This window comes from Arachis duranensis, chromosome 6, assembly GCF_000817695.3.
Source record: "Arachis duranensis cultivar V14167 chromosome 6, aradu.V14167.gnm2.J7QH, whole genome shotgun sequence".
Lineage (NCBI taxonomy): Eukaryota > Viridiplantae > Streptophyta > Magnoliopsida > Fabales > Fabaceae > Arachis > Arachis duranensis.
The window spans coordinates 12,769,951-12,786,720 of NC_029777.3; the positions used below are offsets into that span (position 1 = coordinate 12,769,951).

Here is a 16,770-nt window from a genome sequence, read left to right on the forward strand (position 1 = left end):
TTAAAACAATTTTTTTAAATTATATAAATATACTCGATATCTAATTTGATCTGCAAATAAACAAATTAAATTGGATCGAATTCGATCTGAAAAAATACGAATATTATATCAAATCTAATCCGATTAATATAATATAAATCGAATAAAATTATAAACTATATTCAATATGTGTGCTATCCTAATTCCCTATGTAAAACTATGATATTCCACATCCCATTATTTAGGATCATGGGTGTGGAAAGATACGAGAAAGAGGGGTAGGTAGCACTAATTAGGTTGCTTGTTGCTATGCGGTTCTTATTTTCATTTTATTATTGTGAAATTCTACGGTCCTGCTGTCACAAATTTATGTCCACAAGTAAAATCACAAATTTATATTAGGACAAAATTTGATATTAATGACATCATATATTTATTATTTTATAATATTATTAATATAGTATTCTAAAATAATAAAAATATGAAGTGATTAGCATTAGATTTGTTCTAATAACTCTTTTTAATTGAAATTCTAAATTTATATTATAATAGTTGCGACTTTCGACTTTTGCTAGTTTTTGTAGCAAGACAGTACAACACGAAATAGTAGACAATGTTCCATGATGTAGACACAAATTTGTGTTAGTACCATAGACTTTTCCTTTGGGCTGGGCATGGAAAATTTTTCACAAAATAATAACAAAAAAAGTGAATATTTATTAGTAATAAAATATATTTTTTAATCATTTTAAAATATTACATTAGTTTTCATCCATCAAAATAATTGGTTGAATAGTCTCTTGTAACGCTGACTGTCGTATCAAGTGTGATGTAAAGTGAAAAATAATTTCCAAAAATAAAAAATAATAAATTCTTAACTATTTTTAAAATTAAAACTAACGAATTCTTTTGAAATTATGATTTTTTTTCTTTTGAATAAAGGTGAAAACTCAGATGCAATTGATTTTACGTGAAATTAATAACTGAGAGCGATTAGATGATTTGACTGATTTGACTAAAATTTTATCTAATAGACTTTCATATATCAACTTCACATAAAATTGACTATACCTGAATTTTCACCTCGAGCAAAATAAGTGAACTCAAGTGTTTTTTCTTTTGGACTTAAAACCCTAACATTATCCGCGGATTGAGATTTTTATATAAACTTAATCCTATTCTATCTGCGGGTTGAGAATATCTCAACCCTAACCCTACTCGCTCTTAACCCGCAGATACCCGACCCTACCTGTAGGTTACAAAAAAAGATGCAATATTATTAGATAACTTGATAATAATTTAAAATAGAACTGACTTTTATGTAAAAAATTTATTAAATTATCAATTAATGATCTTCTTTTAATAACTAAGAATCTTTTACATTTAGTGAGAGGTCTTTGGTTCAACATCTACTTAGAACATATTTTTATATAAGTATATAACATATACATATATAGGATGCGGGTTGGTCGGGTAGGGTTGAGACTCAACCCGCACCCCACCCGACCCGTACGAAAAATCCTACCCGCACCCTACCCTACCCGCTGCGGATCGGGTTGGCAACCCTACCTGACCGAGTGGGATCGGGTTAAGTACCCGCCAGTAGGATACATATTGCCACCCCTAATAACACTAATGCTATTCATGCAACTTAGCTAAAATATTATAAATAATAAATAAAATATTTAATTATTCTACTCATTTCTATAATTTTATTAAATTTAGAATTATTTTTTTATTTATTTTTTCTTTTAATTAAGTCTAACCCCTCTTTATTTACTAAGTTTTTTATTATTTTGGGCGGGAACCTGCATATGCATCTACATGTTGTATTGCTCTGTTTTGTGTAGTTATGATTTATGAGTAAATATGTTTCTGCCAAACTTTAAATATTCTTTTCCATGCATGTAACTATTTGTTTGATTGGTTTACTTTCGTTTCGGTGTTACTGTAACTTGGAAGCCAGGGTTGTTTAGTCTTACATACTGACTTGAAAACTTTGGTGTTATCTCATGCTGATATGGCAGTTAAGATGAAGAAAAACCAAGATTTGTTATAGTTGCTATGATTTCTGGTTCTTGACATTCATTCTATTAATTCTGAGACAGTTCTTCCCGGTGTTAATAATACCCGAAATTAATAAGGTGAAATTTCAACGAAAGAATCTTCACCAAAAACAATGAGGGAAAAACGACAATAATTAACGATAATATTACAAATTTACAATAGATATATGGTGCTGATGATCGATGACATTTAGAACACGACGCCAGGAGGGTCATTATCACTACTTAGTTATATTCAAATTAAACTATAATTAAACCTTAGCTACATTTGAAAACTTCTATATCATAAAGAACTTTGTCTTCTAATCTATAATAAAGATATATAAAAAATGCTAAATAGTCAAATGCAGTTGTATTAACTTTATATGAATACAAATACACTTTCATCAGCATAAAAAATATAGTATAAATATAATTTTTCTTTTATTTTTATAGCATAACTCTTAAGTGATGATTAAGTAGTAATAAAACTTTAATCGTTTTCCCGAAAATTTTTACTTTTATATTTTGCCAAGAATAGGGTCAGTCATGAACTCAAAGCCATTGCTAAAACGCTCTTGAGGAGTAGAAGCATCAAAGCCTTGGTTTGAATAGTGGAAGACGTACACGTTGTATTCCACAACAGCATCACCTTTGTAATAATCCACTGAGTAAGTCTTAGCACGAACAAACCCACGCGCGAATCGGAACGCGCCGGTTCCACCAACGATCGGCATCTCTCTAACGGGGTCAAAGATGTAATTCCGGCCAAAGAGGCTGAGGGTGCTGCCGTTGAACTTCCCTTCGGTGAATGTTATGGTCATACCCATCACAAGCTCTAAATCAATGTCCTCGCGTTGTGTCACCATTGTGTAGAATCCTTGCGCCTTTCCAATGAGTTTGGAATCGGGTTCGGGCCCCACAGTTAACGGGTCTTCCAGCATTACCAAGGACCCGAATGGAAGTGGGGCCTTAGATTTTCCCATAAGTGGACTTATGGAAATGATTATGGTAGCATTTGGGCCCGTAACAACATCATGGAAGTAGAATCGGATGTGAGTTAGTTTCTCCTCCACGAAACCTAGGGACGTGGGGGAGATATTTTGGTAGTAGGCGGCGGCGGCAACGAGGGAGGAGAAGAGGGTGGCAGAAATGAAGACGGTTTTGGATATGGGCATGGTGTATGGCAATGAGACTTTCTATAACAAGAGTGGACTATATTTATAGGGCCTGGGACTGTTTAAGTTCTTGGATTAATGATAGGAACTGCTTTCATTTATTTATTAGAAATGTTGTTAGTATTTTTTTTATTTTTTATAGTATAAAAATAAAAAAGTATAGGTAAATAATTTTTAATCAATTAATTTTAAATAATTACAATTAATAATTATTAATTAATAACAATTAATTAGTATGAAGTGTAATTTAAAAATATGTGTTAATTTATTGTTAGTTAGATCCTTGTTGGTTATATAGTGAGATTGATAAAAAAAATAAATTTTTTATTTTTTATTAATCGTTATCATTAATCAATTCTTTCAAAAAACAAATATATCCCTCATATAAATTTTTTTTTGGCTTGTGTGATTTTTAAGTAATTTTTTTTAATTATTTGTCTTATGTTAAAAAATTTATATTTTTTGGATTAACAAAAATTGATCTAGATCTTTCGTTTATAAAAATTGTAATATCATATAATGAAATTATTTTTTCTAAAAGTTTAAACTAATAAAAAATGCATAAATAATTATATCTTAATTTTAACGATGATTTTTAATATAAAAATAAAAAATTACAAAAATGTATATAAAAATGATATATGTAATATTTTATTCGAATTTTGTGATACATATAACATTTCTTATAAAAACAGATGCTAATTAAGGAAGAGAACTGATAGTAAAGTGATGTAGCAGCTAAGTTTTGTAGCTCTTAACATTGACTGAACAGTGAACACCAGACCTTTGTTTGAGATGTGGAGTAATGATTTGGTGTAAAAAAACGGGTCATAAAAGTAGAATGAGTTGCATCATATTTTGCAAGAGTTACTACTATATTATTACTTATCAATAAAACTCATATTTTACTGATACATAATCTGTCCCGAAGACTTGATTAGTTCAGTCCAATAAATTAATGATAGTTAATTAGAGAATTAATTTGTAAATCAAAGTAGTTAGAGTTGGCTAACAGTGCAGTAGTTAGTTGTAGATATTTCAAGTTGCTTAGAGATGAATTAGTCTCCTGATATATATATATATAAAATAAGTACAACCAGCGTACTTAATTTAGTTGATACGACGAATAACTTGGGGACGTTTACTAAAGAAACCTTGGGATCAACGTTGCCCCCAACAGAAACAAGTGTTTGGAATATAAGAATTTTAATTAAGAGTTAAGTATTTTCTTTGTCTTTAAATTTTAGGTAAAAATTAAAATTATTTTTGATTTTTTTATTAAAATTCTCTATATATATATATATATAAATTATTACTGATTAAATATTAATTAAAAATAATAATATTTGTTAGTCATCTCATATTGTTGTTAACTAATATATATCTATTATAAATAATAGTTATATAAAAAAAATTATTTATCTTGCTTTTTGTACTAATGAGTCACGAATTTCTTGATTACTACACAAATATCCTTTGGGGTAATTGTAAAAAAGAAAATGTTAAGAACTAACATTTTTCTGAAAAAAAAAAAGAATTGATAAATACTAATTTAAATATCAGATAAATATAAATATAAAGAAATTAAAAAAGAGTAAATGGTCTTTTTAACAAATTTTACATAAGATCTTTTATTTTTCTCAAATTTTTTAGAATTATTTTGGTGAAACAAATTAATATCTTTGACTTTCAACAAAATTTTAATATGTATGTATTAGACAAATGAATTCTTAATAAATTTTATTATAAAATAATTAAGTCTTTAAAATATATCGTTGTAAAATAATAAAACAGTTCTTTTCAAAACAATAAAAAAGTCAATTTATTTTACGGAAGTAAGTTTTAAAATCTTCTAAAAGTAATAATTTGTTAATAATTAAAATATTCGATAAAAAATTTTTTAAAATATAATTTAAACGTTTACTCAATAAAAAAATTGTTTTCCTAACTTTTTTTTATTATAAGTGATTGTCTAATCTGTCCCAAAAAAATTAAAAGTTAATATTTAAATTAAAAGATATAAAATAAAAAATTTAAAATATTTGATATTTTTCTTTTACCTTACAAAAGAAATTCGCCCATTTCAACACCAAAATAAAAACCAGAAAAAAATTGACCTAAAACGTAAGAATGACAAACGTTTTAGCATACCAAAACACACACACACACACAAATAATAAAATAAAATAAAATAAAAAATAAAAAATAAAAACAAGCGAAAGATGATCAAATGTTGAGTAGGACGTAGCAGATAGCAGTATTTAGCAACCGTCGCAGTTGACCGGCATCATAGTGTGGCATTTTCTTCCAAGTCATAGTTTAACTTTGAATCACATACACAGCTAAAAATCATATTCAATATTTTAGTATAAACTTATTTTATAGATACATTTATTTATTTATTGGGATCTAATAATTCATAATATTGACAAAGATATCTCGACACATTTTAGAGGAACTCTGAATGTTATACTTACCTATATCGTCCGTCATATCATCAATACTTTATTATTATATCTGGAAAAATTTATTGAAAAGGAAAGAAGCAAGAAAATTGCGAGGTTTCTCACGGTATTTTCCGACAGGTCAAGGACTAATCCGTCGCGGTACTGAGTTATATTTAAGGGTTTGTCGCTGGCCAATGGATTGCTGCATGCACAAGGCGGAATTCAAACTCCCGACACTTGCTTAAGCGGACTAGTGAGCTAACCATTAGACCAACCAAACTTGGTTTATAATTGTTGTGAATGATGTTATATCATAGACTTTTCCCTCCACTTGCGGCCTTTCTTGCTTTAGAGGTTGTCAATTTTTATCCATAAAATAACAATGTATTAGCTCAAATTTTAATAATTAATTTTAATATATAAATAATATTTTTGATAAAATAAAATAAATAAATAATCCCTCCCTGTCACACCAAAGACTATTGATATATTTAACCCTTTTATTATTATTATTATTTGGGATACGATACTCAAGTAAGTACTAACTACTAAGTAGTAAACAAGCATGAATTCAGCAGTTGAATAATCAAACATGAGAAAGACTAATTAAGCAGTTGGCTATGTGGTTCCAAGCAAGAGCCAAGACAATCGGCCCTGGCCCTATTTCGTAATAAAGCTTTCAACCAATTATGTAAATGTAATTTTTGAAAAATATTTTATAGGTTCTGAAAAGAAGAAAAGTATTATATCATTCTTCCACTTTAACACATGACAATAATAAAAAAAAATTTAACAACATAAATTCAGTCTAATAGAATACACAAATTCAATTATAATTTTAGTCTTTATTATTATCTTATTTTTATTTTATCTTTATTTATTTTTATCTTGACTCTCTGTATATATTTAGTTTTACCCCATAGACTTTGAACTCCAAACACTTTGGGTTTTCTGATTAATCAAATAGTTGAAGCAATACATTATTATTATTGTTAGTGATGGGCTCGCCGTTGAAGAAGATCATGCTATGCAGTTCGGAAAAGGAGATTTTCAGTGTGGAAGAACAAGTGATGGTGCAACATTCGGTGATCATAAACAACATGATAGAAGATGGGTTGTACAACCATGAAGAGAGCAAGATTCCATTGGATTGCGTTGACTCCAAGACTCTCAAGAAGGTCATCGATTATTGTACACACCAAACTCACCACCACAACGACAACCAAGAAGATCTTGAGGCTTCGAAAGCTCAATTTTTCAATGTTGATTCTAACGGCCTTTATGATTTGTTGATGGCAGCAAATTATCTCGAGATTAGAAATCTCTTGGATCTGATATACGGAACTATAAAAAATATGATAAAGGGAAAGAAAATAGATGAGATACGCAGAATCTTCAACATCAAAGATCATGGCTTCACTCCTGAAGAGGAAGAACAAAATCGCAAGGAATACCCACATTTTTATTAGAACAAATCTTGTCTACTCTTTAATTTTATTTGTTTTAAATTTTTTCTATATGATGATCAACACCTAGTATTCAATATGGGGATGTTAGAAAGTGTTTTGGCTCTTTTGATATCGTACAATTTTCTTTCAATTTTATATTTAGTTAAACCTCTCTTATTGTCATCATTTTATTAGTATTTAATTTAGTTTTATTTTTCTTTTAAAAAAATAAAAAATAAAAACGAATAAAAATAAGATAAGGATAAATAAAGATAAGATAATAATAAAGAATGAAATTATAACTAAATTTGTGTATTCTGTTGGACTGAATTTGTAAGTTATAAGACTTTTTTATTGTTGTTATGGACTAAGGTAGAAGAAAAGTTTAATAAAAGAGACCATTATAATTAAATGTATACTAAGGGTACGTTTGATATAATTTTAAGATTACTGCTTTTAAAAGGATTAAATTGCATTTTACTTAATGTATTAAAAATATGATTAAGAAAACAATTTTTGTTTTGATTGGAAAGTAACAGATTACTTTTACACCTATAATGAAAGAAAAATATAAATGAAGAGTAAATACGATAAGCTTTTATTTATTTTGGTAAAGAAATGTGAGAAGTTGATATAAAAATAATGGTAATATATCATCTCAAAAGGTACATTTTGTAAGTTTGATATTTTTGACCTCTCAAAAATATTCAAAATCTGATTGTATGATATGTTGATAGCAAAAGAGGCATGGTAATGGAAAAGTGGCAAAGAAGAATAGAGTGATGGGGAGGAAGAAAGTTGGGGGGATTTTTTATGTTTTATTTATGTGTCAATTTAGATATTGGTGGGGAGTTAACAACAAAACTGAAACTCACCCAAAATGTTTTACTACAGATTTACTAATACATGCTTGAGGAAAAGTTTTGGATGAGAAGTTTTAGGTTCTGGATTTGATTTCGGTTTCATGTTTAACTGGGAATGTGTTGGAGAGAAGTGGTTTAGCCATTGAAGCCTATAATAAATAACTCAGAGTCATAGTCTTCCAATTTTGACAACAAATATATTAGATCCAGTACTTTATAGGTCTCCTCAGATTGAGTGTTTGATTCATCAGCAACCAAAAATTCCTTAAATTCACCCTCTATCTCTATCAAGCTATGACCAGCAATCTTCTTCACACCCTTGTCTCTCATCAAACTTCGCACCCTCCTCACATCGCCCCAGTTTCGATCATTGGCACAGATATTTGCCAGCAGAACATATGTTCCACTGTCTTCTGGATTCAACTTCATAAGGTTACCAGCCGACAATTTAGCAAGCTCGACATTGCCATGCATTCTACACGCATTTAAAAGCGCACCCCAAGCAGCTTCACAAGGTTGCATTGGCATACTCGTTATTAACTTGTAAGCTTCTTCAAGAAGCCCTGTTCGACCAAGTAGATCAATCATGCACGAATAGTGTTCCCTTTTGGCCTTTACCCCATACTTCGTTTCCATGGTGTCAAAATATTCTTGTCCTTCGGAAACTAACCCACCATGGCTGCAAGCTGTTAACAAGCTCACAAATGTAACATCATCTGGCCTAAATCCCATAGATACCATCTGATCAAATACAACGATAGCTTGCTTTGCTCGGCCATGAGCAGCATAGGATGCAATCATGGAATTCCAAGAAATCAGGCTTCTTACTGGCATTACTTTAAAGACTTCTGCTGCTGCATCAATGCTTCCACACTTGGCGTACATGTCTATAATTGCATTTCCCATAGTCACACTAAGGTGCACCCTTTTCTCATTGACAAAATGGTGATGAATCCAGTGTCCCAAATTCAAGCAACTCAGCTGGCCACAAGCAGAGAGCACACTGACTAAGGTATGCTCGCTGGGAACCATACCTGCTGCGATCATTTCCCAAAACAACTTTATTGATTCTTTGGGTTTGTTGTTCTGAGAATATCCTGCAATCATTGCATTCCATGAGACCACGTTTTTATGCGGAGTTTGATCAAAAAACCTCCTTGCAGATTCCAAGTCACCACATTTAGCATACCCATTAACCAAACTAGTCCACGAGAAAACATCCTTAGTCTGCATTTTATCAAAAAGCTCTCTAGCAGCCATCAAACTACCGCATTTCACATACATGTCCAATAATGCATTGTTTAAACTCAAAGTATACCTTACATTCTTCCTTGCTATGTCTTCATGGATACTCCTTCCCATGACAATATCACCATTCTGGGAACACGCCGAGAGCACCGCAATCAAGGTCACCTCATTGGGCTCAACACCACTACTCAACATCAAACCAAACAATTCCAAAGCCGAATCTGAAGACTTATTTCCCACATAGCCATCAATCATTGTGGTCCAAGTAACAACATCCCTCTCAGAACTTTCATCAAACACCTGGCGCGCACTTTTCAGCCAACTACGTTCAGCATAAAAGTGAACCAACCCATTTCGCACTAGCAACTCAGAATCAAAGCCCGTCTTCCGAATCAAACAGTGCACCGATTCCCCCTCAACAGAACCCGAGAACTGCTCGCACGCCTTGAGCGAAAAAACGAAGGTTCTGCAGTCCATCTCGGAGAGTTGGCGAAGCATTCGGAGAAAGAAGGAAAACGCCATAGCAGGAACATTGGCCCTGCTGTAGCCCCTGATCATGGTGTTCCACATGAACGTGTTGGGTTGTTCAATACGGTCGAAGACAGCGTGGGCATAACGAACGTCTCCGGAGTCGGAGAGGGCACAGAAAGCTAGGGCTCTGCTGGCTGGGAATGTGTGGTCCATGAGGCCCGTGCGGGTCATGCGGGCCTGGATCTGCCTCAGCTGGCGCATGCTGGAGCAAGACTCCATGGCCACCAGGGTTGGGTTCGTAATGACAACGTTGGTTGACGGGTTCCATTTTGATTGTTCACTCAAAAGTGATACGGACGAGATATAGAAATAGAACGCTTTGTATTTGGGTTTAAGGGTTGAGCTTAATGAGTATAGAAGGAGACGTTTTTTCATTTCCTGCCAACTCAAACAATTTTCAAGAGAGAGAATAAAGAATTTCTACAATTCTACGTGACTTCTTTTGTCTACTAAGTGTGATTGCAGCACTTCAAAATATTAATAAACAAATTATTGGAAATTGTTTAATTTCTAATAAAATTACTAATTCTTTTTAAATAAATATCATTTTTGTACTAAGTCAATTATAATTCTTCTAAACCAAGAATAGTTTTCCTTTATCCAAATCACAAAGAACCTTTACATCATTTAAACAGTCCCAATTCCCACTAATCTAAGCAATCCTCTCTGTTATGCACCTAAAACTCCTGACTAGCAGATCCAATCTCGGCTTTGCCCTTTCCACCAGCAACCTTCTTAGGCAACAAATTCTGGTGAATATTCGGCAGAACTCCACCACTCGCAATGGTCACAGATCCCATGAGCTTGCTCAATTCCTCATCATTCCTCACCGCAAGCTGAATGTGCCTCGGAATAATCCTAGTCTTCTTGTTGTCTCTCGCAGCATTTCCGGCAAGCTCCAGAACCTAAACCAACCAAAACCATAAGAACCAAAAGTAACGAATATGAAGGTTAAGAAAATTATAATAAGGGAAGTAAAGGACGAACCTCGGCGGCGAGATATTCGAGTACGGCGGAGAGGTAAACAGGTGACCCGGATCCAACCCGTTGGGCATAACGGCCAACCTTGAGGTAGCGAGCGACGCGGCCGATGGGGAATTGGAGGCCGGCCTTGGAGGACCTGGAAATGGACTTTGAGAATTTGGGTTTGCCCCTGCCGCCCTTGGTGGTTTTTGCAGCTGCTTCTGAAGAACCCATGGCGCGGAATTTTGATGCGAGATGCGAATTCGGAATTTGAATTTTGTGTAGAGTGGTTGATTGCCTTTTGGTTTATATAAGAGGGTGAGACTCTCTGCGATTGGATGAGAGGTGTTTGTCTCGGATCGCCAGCGTGGATGCGTTTTTTCAACATTTTGGTATTGCGGTTTTCCTTTCGAGCGCGAAAGTGGAAAACTCTCAGGTTGCGTATTATCCAAATACAAGTGATATTATTATTTTTTTTAATTTTATTTACGTTAAACATTTTCTTTATTTTATGTTGCTGTTTTTTCTTAAAAAAGAAAAAACTCAAGATTTAACTACATATACATATTAACATCTCGCTCATTGTTCCAATAATCGTATTGTAAATAATAATGTTTAACAATACACGTATCTATATCTTATCAAATTAATTAATGAACAATATAGATTAACACCTTTGGGTATTTGGTATATTATTTTGTAATGTAATATATCCAAAATTTAGTTGAGTTTTAAAAAAAATGTACATGCTTAAATAACATAAATGGTAAAACGTATACACGATAGTACTAGCTATCGCTTTAGCCATATTTACTATTTATTTAAGGTGATTATTCAAATAAATACGATTATTTTATCTTTTGTTAAAAATATTTTTATGTTGTGTTTCAATTAGTTTCTGTATAATTTATTCGGTGTTTTTTATTACATATTATTAAATTTCTCAAAAGAATTTAAATTTTCTTTTCATTTTTAATATAAGCACTAGAAATAAATAAAATTTTTATAACTAAATGTAGTGTAACAAAATATATATAATATTAATTAGTTTTTAAAAAAACTAAAAAAAATAGTTTCTTTTATTTTAGTAAAATAACTATTTATTAAAGTAGATAAATTAATTATTTTCTTCTCTTATGTAAATTTTTTAAGATATAAAAGTAATTAATTAGGACATTAGTTAAGATAATTAAAGTTACTATTTCATTAAATTTTTAATTTAAAGAAAAATCCTAGTTAATTTTGGTATACAAATTTCGAATTTGAAAACATTGATAAAAATTATGTTGAATTTTGATTTATTTGATTCTCATTTAAATTAATCACTACATAAGTTAAAGTTCTGTTTTAAAGTTATATTCGAGCTTTAATCTGAATTTTAAAGTTTCAATTTACTTAGTTTGATTTTTTAATTTAGGTATCCTTGACTCATATTAGGTTTTAAGGTTTATTTGAAAAAAAATAAGGTAAAACAAATTTCAATTGTCACATCAAATAGTCGTTAGAATGTATAATGTAGCAGTCGTTAGTCCATCTCAGCATGTCGTTAACGATTTTGTGAGACAGTGACAAAAATAATATTAGGAACCAATGTGAATCATAACTATTAAGTTGGAGACTAAATTGAGTAAATCGAAATTTTTGAAATTAGATTGAAACATAGTTGTCAGAATCAAACCAGTGATCAAACCGGTCAAGCTACTGGTTCATTGGTTTATTGGTTCAACCGATAAATCACTGGTTGGACCGATAAAACCGGTCTCACGTAAATATAAAATATAAAATAGTTAAAAACTTAAAATTAAATTTGAAATACATATCTTCACTAACATTTTATGAAGAATCAAGTCTCAACTTCTAAAAATAACTAATATAAAAAAATCATAAACTTTTAATACTACAATAGTATCTTATTTTGACACAATAAAAAAATAATTAATTCACAAAACCTATCATCTAACTATAATATCAGTAGATTTTAACACTAATATAAAAAAAATAACCTTAATCACAATACTAGCAATAAAATAGATCAAGTAAATTAATAAATTTTTAGTGAATTTTATATTTATGTTAATAATGGTATATAATTAAAATATAATTAATTTTAAAAATAGAACAAACAAAAATTAAATTAAATTAGATATTTATGTATACTATATAATTAGTATTTGTCAAATATAATACTTAAAAGTGTAATGACTAAGTGGCAAGTGGAGGTTGCTTTTGCTCCAACTATTTTTTGTTCGATTAGACCAGTTTGTACCGGTTCGCATTGGTTTAATCTGGTTCTTACTAGTTCACACCAGTTTTCTTCCTTAAACGGTCCAAAGAGTAAATCGAATCGGACTAGGGTCCGGTTCTAGTCCGATTCACTAATGAACCTATAGTAGTAGTTAGGGGTGTTCATAGATTAGATCATATTCATAAATCCACAGTATTTATTCGTATCTGATCTGTAATTTGTGGATATGATCTGAACTGTAAGATGATCGGATTGGATCGAATCGGATCCACACTCTAATAAGATAGAAGTAAATATGTTTAAAAAAGTAAAAAAAAAATATTGACTTTTTTTTATAAAAATAAAATTTTTTAATATTTTTTATTTTATGGATATGTTTGATATCTGATCCAAATATAAAAAGTGTGAATATCGAAATTGATCTAATGAGTTTAGCGCGGATTGGATCGAAATTTAAGCCATATCCAATATGTAAACACCTCTAACAATAATAACTAAAAAATTATAATGATTAAATTTTTAACTAAGAGGAAGTGCCAAAAGAAGTACTAAATACAATAACATTTAATCAAATATTAAAAGAAAATTTTACTTTAAAACATTTGGACTTTTTTGCTCACATATATATATATAATGTAATAATAATAATAATAATATAATAATTATTTTATATATCACACAAATATAAACATTTTTTTCTGTAATCTTAAGAAAGGTTTTGTAAGTCCCTAATGTAACACCCTACCACACTAAACTTTACACTTAATTCGTAAAACAGAAGTCGTGTGGTATTACGACCTCTAAAATAAAATGAGTACATATAATAGCAGAAGAATTATAGTATGCTAGGAGCATTGAAGAATAGAGGAAATAAAAATCACGAAATAAAAGCGCAACACTAAAGGAACGAGTTAACTTACATGCTAAGAAAACCTTAACTATTAAACATAAGATATCAGGAGTAAGAATAGAGTGCCAAAGACATAAAATAACAAGCTCCTAACTCAGCCCGCGAAGTTAAGACTCGCCAGAGAATATTTACACATATACACATACATATCCAAAACCCAAAAGTTCATATACACAGTCCTGCCTCTCCATAAACCTCTAAGAGGATAAAAAAGAACAAGTTATGCAGAGAGAAAACTAAATACATATATATACATCAATGTATAGCAAAACTACCCAGTAACCACTCCGCTTCAAGAGTCCAGACACCTAACGAGATGCCTCTCTACCTGCATCTGAAAAACAACAACATAGTATAGAATGAGAACCGGAGGTTCTCAGTATGGTAAAGGTGCCACACACATAATATATAAGGTCATGGAAATGTCAGAGGCAATTCTAGAATGCCGACACTCAGATTATAGAGCTTAAAGTATTAAACAGGAGCCATAAAATGTGGTTTTCTAAAAATATTTAAACCTAACTTAACTTAACCTTAAATCTAAGTCCCATACTACCCTTCCTCCATACCTCCAACTCCATCATGCATTTTCACAGACAAATAAACAGGTAAAGGTAAGCACAAGAAAGTTACAATTACTGTAGGTAACAAATACACATTTAACATGGCAAGTACATCTAGGCACACCCAATTAAAGCACAAGCAAGTAGTTCAAGTAATATGCATATGATGCATGCCTGTCCTACGGCTGATGAGGCTCATTTGTTGGTTATCCAGCCAACCCGACAAGTCTGAATTGTACTTAGATTGTCCCCCAACGTGCATCCCCAAGATTCTATGCATAGCTTTATCTCAAATAATCAATATTGCTCAATGGAGGTAACATTTCCGGGAATTTATATAGTGCCCGGTCACACTTACGTCGTAGGATCAACAGAGTATCGAGTTTTCAACCCGGTACACGTGGTGGCGAGCCACGATACTTTATCTAGGGAATCTCGTATCTCAGATCATTAAATCATTCAAGCCAAATTTCATGCATAATCTTTCATCAGAACATCCAATCAAGTATCATATATGACTCATCCATAACATTTCGTAATCAAATCATTACTTTTCAACTTTACTTCACCTCCAAGTTATCCCCATTTCCTAACTTCATCTGATTATCAAGTTTAACACTAATATTCATGACTAAATGAATGAAAATAGAGGTTTAGAGGTTTGAAATTTAGTTTAAAATATTAAAAATCTTGTTTGCTGAAATAGGATCCACGCGTGAGCGTGGAAATGTAAAACTGTAGCTCGCGCGCGCGTCCCTCGTTATGCGTACGCATAGGTGAAATCTTCATGTCACACGTATGCGTGGACATGCTTTTTACCACATACGCGCACACATGGACCGTCGAATACGCATCGCCGAAAATCCACTCCATGCGTACGCGTGGATCACGCGTACACGTGGACGTACATTTTTTAAAAAAAATTTAAGGCAAATGCATGAACGAAGTTGCAGCAGCAGGGTTGAAGAAGCAAAGCAACCAAACCTGTTAATAGCACAATTTATAGATTCAATCTTCCAACGGAAATAACTCAATCATTTTAAATCGTTTTTCTTCCGTTCTTCGAACGACATAAATTTCACGAATCCAATTTTTATTTAAAACAAGTTGTAATCAGTTCGACGTTCCAAAAGCCAAATTATAACCCGCCGAAATTCAGCCCAAAATCAAAAATTTGTAAACAAATGTAAACCTCATTTTTATTCCATTCCATTCCTTTCCAATTCTAACAATACCAACTCAAATACCAAAATCAATACTCAATAAATTCTACATCATTTCTTCAATCTCCATTCCATAATATTACACAATTTCTTTTTCATCTAAAGTCTAAACCACCAAGCTTTACTTTATAATAATTGTAACCATGCATTCAATATTCATCAATATATCCTCCCATCAATCATACAGTAACCATTGCCACCATATATCTCAATCACCAAACCAAACCAAATATATTCACCAATTAACTTACTAAACAGTATATATAAAAATGCATTTCAGCTTATCCTATGATCATCTAACCTAAATTTTCACATAACATTATATATTAAATGTAAGAAACCTAAACCATACCTTAACCGATTCTCACATAACGACCAAATCAATTCTCTCACAACAAACACAGCTCCAAACCCAACAAAATACTAAGCCCAGCCTCCACCAAAAATTCCAATGTCCACAATTTCAAGCTCCAATTATTTATTTTCAACCTAATACACATAAATAAAAAAATTCAATCTTCCTATTCAAAATTCTAAAATTGGAGAAAGGAGAGACTGAGATGAAATAATAAGTTATCTATGAAATTGTTCCGGTAAAAACGTAAAGCTCGACGTGGTGAACGTGTAGCCGCAAACGATACGACGATCGGAGCTCGAATGGAGAAGTTACGAGAATTGGAAACCACCGTAAGGGTTTCGGAAGCTTTTCTCGTTTCTCCTCTCCCTGGAAGCTGAAAGCTTCGTTGCATTGAAATGGGGAGAAGGCAAAGCTTGGGTTCACTTAAAAGGATTGGTCCGGTTGGACCGACAATCCGGTTCAACCGGTTCGGTTTGTTCGGTCTAATTTTAAACCTTTTTTTAAATTAGTGTCAAAATTCTCGTTTTGATGAGTTCTATCCTAATTTGATATAATATTCGTATTTCTAGTCTTCCTTATTAAAAACTAATTTACTGACTAATTATCTATTAATTAATCGGGATTTACACCTAACCTTGTTATCGATTTTTTTAGTGTTAGCCCCCATATTATCAATTTGATTCATATATAATTCGGATGATAAATTATTTGGTGACGTGCTTCCTTTTTTTACTTTATTATTATTATTATTATTATTATTATTATTATT

At 31.6% G+C, this 16,770-nt stretch overlaps 4 protein-coding genes across 4 annotated transcripts; 1 reads left to right on the plus strand and 3 right to left on the minus strand.

The window, feature by feature from the left end:
- Positions 1-2,366: 2,366 nt before the first annotated feature.
- On the minus strand, positions 2,367-3,224 carry LOC107492863 (pterocarpan synthase 1-like). The gene has a single exon (XM_016113912.3). It carries the CDS (start codon positions 3,200-3,202, stop codon positions 2,546-2,548), a length of 657 nt encoding a protein of 218 aa, XP_015969398.1. The 5' UTR covers positions 3,203-3,224; the 3' UTR covers positions 2,367-2,545.
- Positions 3,225-6,581: 3,357 nt separating this feature from the next.
- On the plus strand, positions 6,582-7,227 carry LOC107492864 (uncharacterized). Its single transcript, XM_016113913.3, has one exon. It carries the CDS (start codon positions 6,648-6,650, stop codon positions 7,116-7,118), a length of 471 nt encoding a protein of 156 aa, XP_015969399.1. The 5' UTR covers positions 6,582-6,647; the 3' UTR covers positions 7,119-7,227.
- Positions 7,228-8,080: 853 nt separating this feature from the next.
- Positions 8,081-10,159, minus strand: LOC107492748 (pentatricopeptide repeat-containing protein At2g22410, mitochondrial-like). Its single transcript, XM_021126559.2, has one exon. The coding sequence runs from the start codon at positions 10,112-10,114 to the stop codon at positions 8,096-8,098; it is 2,019 nt and encodes a 672-aa protein (XP_020982218.1). The 5' UTR covers positions 10,115-10,159; the 3' UTR covers positions 8,081-8,095.
- A 149-nt stretch (positions 10,160-10,308) lies between these two features.
- Positions 10,309-10,977, minus strand: LOC107492862 (histone H2AX). The gene is made up of 2 exons (XM_016113911.3): positions 10,727-10,977; positions 10,309-10,644 (listed from the first exon to the last, which is right to left on the minus strand). The coding sequence occupies exons 1-2, from the start codon at positions 10,934-10,936 to the stop codon at positions 10,417-10,419; spliced, it is 438 nt and encodes a 145-aa protein (XP_015969397.1). The 5' UTR covers positions 10,937-10,977; the 3' UTR covers positions 10,309-10,416.
- Positions 10,978-16,770: the final 5,793 nt, after the last annotated feature.

Coding starts and splice junctions, on each gene's coding strand:
- LOC107492863 (XM_016113912.3), bottom strand. CDS start 3,202: ATGCCCATATCCAAAACCGTCTTCATTTCTGCCACCCTCTTCTCCTCC.
- LOC107492864 (XM_016113913.3), top strand. CDS start 6,648: ATGGGCTCGCCGTTGAAGAAGATCATGCTATGCAGTTCGGAAAAGGAG.
- LOC107492748 (XM_021126559.2), bottom strand. CDS start 10,114: ATGAAAAAACGTCTCCTTCTATACTCATTAAGCTCAACCCTTAAACCC.
- LOC107492862 (XM_016113911.3), bottom strand. CDS start 10,936: ATGGGTTCTTCAGAAGCAGCTGCAAAAACCACCAAGGGCGGCAGGGGC. Junction 10,645..10,726: donor TCGAATATCTCGCCGCCGAG/GTTCGTCCTTTA, acceptor TGGTTGGTTTAG/GTTCTGGAGCTTGCCGGAAA.